We start from the raw sequence: 7913 nt of genomic DNA, 5'->3' as shown, positions 1-7913 counted from the left end.
CTCTGTTTGACTCAATGCCCAGGCATATCAAGGCCGTTATTACGGGCAGAGGTGGTTGTTCTGGGTACTGATTTCTCAGGATCTATTCACCCACAATGAGTGAAAATTTAATCACACGTCAGTTCTAGTATAATATATTGTACAATGAATACCCGCTTGTCATCTGCATTTCTTCTCGGTGTAGCAATTTTAATGGCCAGTAGTGTAGATGTGTTCTTATTGGTACAGTCCCTGAATGATTACTGGTTGTGTACAGCAGTACAAAGTTTGGTTACAAAATTAAGTACAGGAAAAGCTCTATTTATGGCACCTGTGACCTCTCAGAATTCTAACTTAAAAAAGAAAAAAGTAGAAACTGCACTTTCAGGAACACAATAAGGATACAGCAGTGATAAATAGGGTTTACAGTTACCAGGCATTTCAGTATTACTTGTAACACAAGCTGCCATATCGTCTTCTGATTAGAGTAATAAATGTAACTCAAAAGGGATTCAAAAGTGGTGTTACTTATTCGCTTACTTCTAGAAGACATTTTGTTCTCTGTTGAAAACAGTTTTGTTAGTGTTTTGATGCTCCCAAATGATTTTTATGAGAAATCCATTCTCATGCAAATATTTGTGAGACCATGTTCTGCTCATTAACATTTCACTAAGATTTCTAGAATTACATTTACAACTGCAAAATTTCAGTCAATGACATCTTGAATACATTGCTAGTAAAGAATCCGACTGCGCATGTGGAAACACTTGCTGGTCATTAAGGGTGACAATTGGTGGATGCAATTGCAGGCTTTCGTTGTCCATGGAAATGCCACTTGAGACGAAGAGGAATGAGAAATACATCAATTAATATATAACACTTGGTAGATAACGCTGTAATATAAAAATGCTTTGTGTTGTGAATGATTTGTAAATTATGAGGTGTTTCTTTATTTAATGAAACAGAATCAGTTACAGGCTCTAGTTCAAAACAGCCAAGAACATACAGGTATTTCATTTCACATCCATAATTTAGTTTCAACAATGAGTAAGAATACTCAACACATACAGTAACAAAGATGAATTGTTTTTCACTGTATGAATGCTGACACTGACATCTTTCACCGTCAAGAAAAAATCCAAATTTATTCACTGTTTGATGGAGCCAACAAACACACACACTTGCCGATTTGTCATGAAATAACTGCAAGGATATTATTAAAAAGTGGTTTGTCTTATCTGCCGAGAATATTTCTTTCTATATTGTTTTACATTTTGTTATCAGTTTTTCTGTGAAGCATATGCCTATAATTTACTTCATTCATGCATACACCTTTAGGCCATATCCCAGCAATCACCGTTCTCTTAAATGAATGGCCCCAATGTCACGTCTGTTACAGTTTTATTGTTCTTTTAATGAGAGAGTCTCCATTTTGGTCATCAGCTCTTCTTTTTTTCATATTTATTCCATAAAGTGGATCAAATATGTTTGTACAGAAGAAAATGTGTGAAGCCTTGTTCAGAGAACATAGGAAACTGAGAACTAATGCCTTATGTGAGGATACATCTCTCATTTGAACTTAAATGCAACTTGAAAATTTATTACTTTAAAGATAACACTGATGAGGAAAAGTTATCACTGTATTCATTTACATTGCACTTGCTAGTGACAATGATTTACTTTGACAAGGTAAATGTAATTAAGTGGATAAGAATTGTATAACTTCAAGCAAATTATTCTTATTCTTTACAACATTCCTCTGAAATAAGTCATACTCTTTACAAATACACAAAATATGTAAATTACAAGGAACTTAATATACTGTTGTATAGGGGATTTTTAGTTTTAGATGTTATAGCTGGAACCTCTCTTTAGAAGAATACGCATACAGAACAACATGCAAGAGTACAAACAAAGGAATAAACTTCCTCAACATTAAATGAATGGATGACATACATCAGACATTAAAACCATACATATTTATTAGGATTTCACAGTTTATTTGTTACAATTGTAAATACTGATCTCTTCCTGAGAGACTTTTCAATAATACCTTCAGTTACAGAAATGACATCCCTGTTTCATTCCTACCTTTGTAAATGATGAACATAAGTTTTCTCAGAACACTTCACGCAGTGAACTCTTCTCGTCACTATACCAGCCTCCATGGCCTCCCATATTAAAGATAATGACCTGTTTTAATTATCTACAGTTTAATCAGATTTAGTATTGTGAAATTAGTCTTATTGTTTATAAAAGGCTATTACAAAGAAAAGGTCAACTTTTTTATAATTACAAATAGACAAGTACCAACAACAGTAAGGTATGAGGCATGTAAGGATCGTGAGACACTGATATCTCATTCCTACAAACCCTTGGGCGAAAACTTCTCAAAGAAATATTAAAGGTCCCTCTGAGATTGTACACAAGGGAACAGTGCATTAACAGTTCGCCACTGAAGCAAATATAAATGAAGATTTGGCGATATCAGAAGGCTGGGATGAGGTGCAGTGGCACCAGCTTGGGCCAATGTGAGATAGCTTGGGCCAATGTCAGGTAGGAACAGATGAGTGGGTAGCAAATTTCATCAAGCTGTCAACTATGTGATGCATCCCGCAAACCTTGATTTTTATGACACCTACCTTGATTAAACTACAGTTTTCGTGAATCCAAATGAAATAGGAATAGGACTGTTTTTACAAATTGATAAGATACTTAGCAACAGCATACATTTCTACAGAAGCGAGAGTAATTATAAAATAAGTAAGTTTGCCCAGAACACTTGAGATGCAACACAATACATGAAACACAGTGTTTGACAACAGTGCTAAAGCTCAGGAACACTGCTGATTTTCAAGTTTGGCAACAAATGAAGGGCAAAGTTAGTCCAACAAGGTCCAATTTCTGTTAATTCCGCCCTAGTAAGCTGAGGGGCTAACATACTGTTGTTATTCAGTTTGCTTACTGCTATAAAAACAGTAAATTGCAGTGATTGATAACAGATGAAAGTGACAGCCGTGACTGTTGAGAGTGAAGTTCACAAATGGTGCACGCTGGCAATATGGCACTAATTTTAAGACAACAGTTATCTACAAAGCAGAGGCCACACACAACTGTGAAACAGAAAGAAAATTTGATGTCCCAGAAGTAAATTTTCATAGGCAGAGTCAGATAAGAATGAATTAGAGATCATTAGTTCTACATGCCAAACTCTCAGGGGACTGAATCAGGGGAATGTTTCACAAAACAGAGCAACAAGTGGTCCAGTATGTGTAAGACAACTGCAATTAAGGATTCCTGATTACTTGAAAAATAATCCAAATTAATGTGCAAAGTTGCATGACAATAATGCAGAGAGTAGAGCTCACATTATGGTGAATAAGAACACTTGATCATTAGTTTCCCACGGCATTTGATGAAAAACTACTTGTATATCAGCATCAGATAATTTACTTAAAAAAGTCACCGCTGTTTACAAATGATGGTATAAACTTTATTAGGCAGACCTGAAGATAACGTATAAATAAAGTTTGCAAATGTGATTAATCAGAAGTGTTAAAACTAAAAATTTCTCACACGGAATATCTTCAAAAAATTGAGGTCAATTAAATACAGTATACAGGGTGTATCAAAAAGGATGGCGCAAACTTACACAGCTGAAGGTACACAATAATAGAAGCACAAATATCAAGTAAACATGGGCTCTCAAACGCATACCTTAAGAGCTATGAAATAGTCTTGATTTTTAATACTGTGAAACAAATCTCTTCTACTGCAAGATCTTTGCTTTCCATATTTTGCGAAGTGGTAGTATGGAACAAAACAAGAAAAAAATGTCCCGTAAACATGTGCTCTAAAATGCATACCTTAAAAGTTCTGAGCACTTGTTCATTAGAAGAGTTGTGTTATAAAGTACCGAAAATGAACAGGTGCTCATAGCTGTTAAGGTATGCATCTTAGAGCACAAGTTTACTGGACATTTGTACTTCTATTATCATGTACTTTCAGCCGTGTAAGTTTATGTCATCCTTTTTGATACACCCTGTATAGTTTGTATTGACTATGTGGGTTCCTCTTGATAAATGAGAACACAATGAGTGTTTCTATACTGGCAAGTTACATCTTCAATCTGTATTTAAGGTGAATTGAACAACTTGACTAGGTTAGTTAAGAATTACTTCAATGATCAACATAATACTGTATTATAAATATCCACTCTACAGGAAGAAAAGGAGAAACATACTGAAAGTGACTTAAACAAAAATACACAATATCTAGTTACTATCAAAACAAACCAGCTTGAGTGGATGCATAGATACTGTAGAACGTTTTTGAATTTCAACAGTTCTTAAATAGTGACTTAGTTTGAAATTTCTATTCATCTAGTTAAGCAGGATGATTATTAGAAAGGCAACGCTCTTTTTCATATTCATATGCTGATATTTGACACTATGCACATATATGGTCTTACACAGGCACTTTACAGCATTCAGTTCTTAGAATAACTTGATTTAGCTCCAAACACATAGAGTTCAACAAAGAAAAAAACTAAGCAGCTAACTGCAGAAAGTAGAGTTTAGGCAAGAGATGACATATTCCACGTAATATTATAAAATATTTTCAATATGAAGTAAGAAAAAATTAAACAAAAATTTAAACGTGCATTGAAGGGACAGTTCAGAAAGAGATTTGTATTGGAGCTTCACTGACAGACAGTCTGTAAAATTTAATCAACATGTGTGTCCAACAGGGAGAGGGGAGGGCGGGGGGGGGGGGGGGGGGGGGGCAGACACACAATCCTGAACCAGTTAGATTCTGTATAATTTAACCCTATAGACAGAAGTCAAAATTTGATTCCTATAGTGGATAAAGTACTAGAATCAATAACAGAGTAGAGAACAATATTGATTGGTATGCTGCACTGGATGTTATACCAATGTCATAAAAAGTGCACAATAAATTTCTGCATTCTGTACAGAATTAGAGTAGACTAACTTTGTAAGTGTAAGTATGTTTGAACAAATGTGAATCTGAGCAAGAATGAAGGGGTGGAGTATAAATGCAGGTTTTATATTAATACATTTTTTTTTTCAGTGGAATTTGTCCTAATTCTTGCTCATGCCACTAGTAGTAACATATCTTTTAGAGATCCACTTCTTCTTCAAGCCAATTTTTAAATTGTAAAACCCAATTCAAAATTGATTCACAAATACCACTGTGCATTCTGATTGCAGAAATTTAACAGTTACATTTTGACAGTTTCTTGCCTACCTTTTTTCTGAAAATATTGATTATGTAAATAAGCTGCCAATATTCAAATTCATTGATACATAACTGGAACTTGACAGTGCTGGGACTGACCAATATAAGAGTATTTCTGGAAAAGTACTAAAAATTACACCACTGCTTACCTTTCATGAAATTTAGAATAATTGATGGATAACAGTATTTATGCAATTGAAGGAACCTTTATATCCAATCAGTTGTGAACAATGATTGCAATACTGGTAAGTGTCATTCTTTGTCTGCCACTTGTTCTTTAAATCTTTGGAAATGAGTCACATCACTTACTTAAGGCAAACTGACCAGCAGTTGCTACACAAGAATAGTCAGAAGCATCTAATGCTTTGAACACTACTTGAAATTTTTCAGTCTTCAAAGTAATAAACCATTATAAATATGTTCTGTTATAAGTTAAATAAAAAAGTTTTTTAAAATGTTATATTTAGTGTGATTCCGTGAAATGAATTTTTTTTATCAAAAGTGTATAACAATATTGAAACAAAATTCTGCTCAAATGCAACCAATTTGCTGTTACAATGGAATTAAAAAAAGTATCTACGCAATACAATTTTTGACGTATCACAGTTCCTCTTTTGTCAACAGATACTGGACCTCATTATAAGGCCTATCTTAAGTACTAACAAACATAGTTAATCCAAACATAGAATTCCCAATTCTCAGGTGATTCATTAGAATATCTGGAACAGTACTACACATTAAATGTAAAGGTCCATCCCTTTACAGGAATACTGTGCATAATACTTTTTCTATGAAACATTGTACAATGATTAAAAACTGACTCTTCTGACTTTGAAACCTGCTGTTTCTTGATGTATGCCATTTCTTTAAACATAGATTTCAGATGTGTCCATTAAATACTGTATTTTTATTTATTTTTTAGTCAGCTGTGTGTTTCCTTTAACAAGAAAGCATAACTTCTTCAAAAACAATGACAAAAATGGAAAATGAAAAGTGAGATTCACTGCCACAAATTAAAGCTTTGACTACATAAACAGCACAATCTGAAAATGCAACAAACACAATGCTTTGACCACTCTTAAAAATATGAACCTTTGGGCTGTGCTCTACAAGCAGAATACTTAAAAGAACAGTGTAAAATAAATAATAAGTATTGTGTTTGGTAAATGCTGTAAATGGCATGAGTAGAATGCTCCTCAGTACAACTGCTTCAGCTGTTCGTAAGTTACAAAGAATATGATATTCCAGGGCCCCATTCGAACCCATGTGGGAATAAAGCCTTTGTATAAGGCAAGAAATCCTTCATTCTTCACTGTCTGAAACAACGTAACAAAAAAAAGAATAAAATCATTTCTTTGTAACATATGCAAATTACATATGAAAAATAACAATGCCAGAAATGTTGGGAAGACCTTACCTGTAGCAACTTTACAGCAAAGTTTAAAAAACATTGCATATGGTAAGTATTGAAATACTTCATTATGATTTCAATCCAAATTGCAACTGCAAAATACATTTTTTCCACAGACACATATGCTCTCTTGCAACCACTACACTTACTACAGTTATGATTTATATCAAAGTTACTGAGTCACAACGTAATTTTCAGTTTCCTCTTTATGTACTCTGATTCATTAAAAACAAATTTCAGCGCAACATTCCTGGGTCTAAAAGTTATTGACTCCCTTACAAAATATGCAGACACTGCTAATAGTTTGGCTCTTATGTAAGAAATAAGGAATCAGGTTTGTCTGTCTATCTCATGTACAGAAATGAATAATATAGTCATTACATTTTTCCCAATCAAAATTCCTCAGTTCAATGCTCGGGCGTGTACAACATACAACACTGTGGGAAATGGTGGGCAATAGCAAATCAGCAGCTGGTATCCATGGGGTAATGTTTTTCTGTTGTGAAGCATTAAGTCCACACATCAATTCTTTCACTGTTTATGTTGTTAAGTGGTGCTGTTGGCTAATGAACTCACACAGTTGGCAAGGCTAGAATCGCTGGCAGCCAGGACGTAGGTATGTCACGGCCATCCTCCCTGGATGAATGTAGGTTACCTGTTGCTTGTCTGCCAGCAATTCTAGTATCCACATGTTTTCGCGCCAGCCAGCAGCACCATTTGACTCAAGTTTAGCAATATAAACAGCTGTCACGAGAGATCTGCCATGTGGCCTTAATGCTTTGCTGCATGAAAATGCTTTGCTGCTGGACACTAGCTGCCGTTTTGCTATTGCCTACCATTCACCAATGAAAGTTATCTACCAATCACTTAAGGGAGGGCCACAGGCAATAGCCTGCTAGTATACTACTTCCTAACAATCACCTACTACAGCTGCCTTCCAAATAGCAGCCACCAGATTACTGTACTGCCATTCCCCTCCATAGCAACATCTCTTTGAATCCTCCAATGGGAAGATATTCATTAGTATCCTGTTAAAATGACATGGCTTAACACACAAAATTATTTTATTCAAGCTTACTCGGTTAACTGAGCCAAGATTAAATTTACACGATATTAGTTCAATGATCTGATTATAAATTACTAATTAATGGAAAATCTTATATAAAGATGTGAAACAATTACTAACAAAGAGATAGAGGGGCTGGCCAGTACTTACCTCAGCTCAGTACAGCCGATAGATACACGAAAAACAGAACCAAAA

General features: G+C 34.7%; 1 protein-coding gene across 1 annotated transcript in view; it reads right to left on the bottom strand.

Moving 5' to 3' along the window:
- Positions 1–902: 902 nt before the first annotated feature.
- LOC126336526 (mitochondrial uncoupling protein Bmcp) overlaps positions 903–7913 on the bottom strand; it is a 99642-nt gene continuing 92631 nt past the window's right edge. The window contains exon 8 of the mRNA XM_050000321.1: positions 903–6557. Coding sequence (XP_049856278.1) covers positions 6438–6557 — 120 coding nt within the window. The 3' untranslated portion in view covers positions 903–6437. The remainder of the gene's footprint in view (positions 6558–7913) is intronic.

The sequence above is a fragment of the Schistocerca gregaria genome, chromosome 2, assembly GCF_023897955.1.
Source record: "Schistocerca gregaria isolate iqSchGreg1 chromosome 2, iqSchGreg1.2, whole genome shotgun sequence".
Lineage (NCBI taxonomy): Eukaryota > Metazoa > Arthropoda > Insecta > Orthoptera > Acrididae > Schistocerca > Schistocerca gregaria.
The sequence above is the reverse complement of the archived record's forward strand: the minus strand, read 5'-3'. Positions and strand labels throughout refer to the sequence as shown.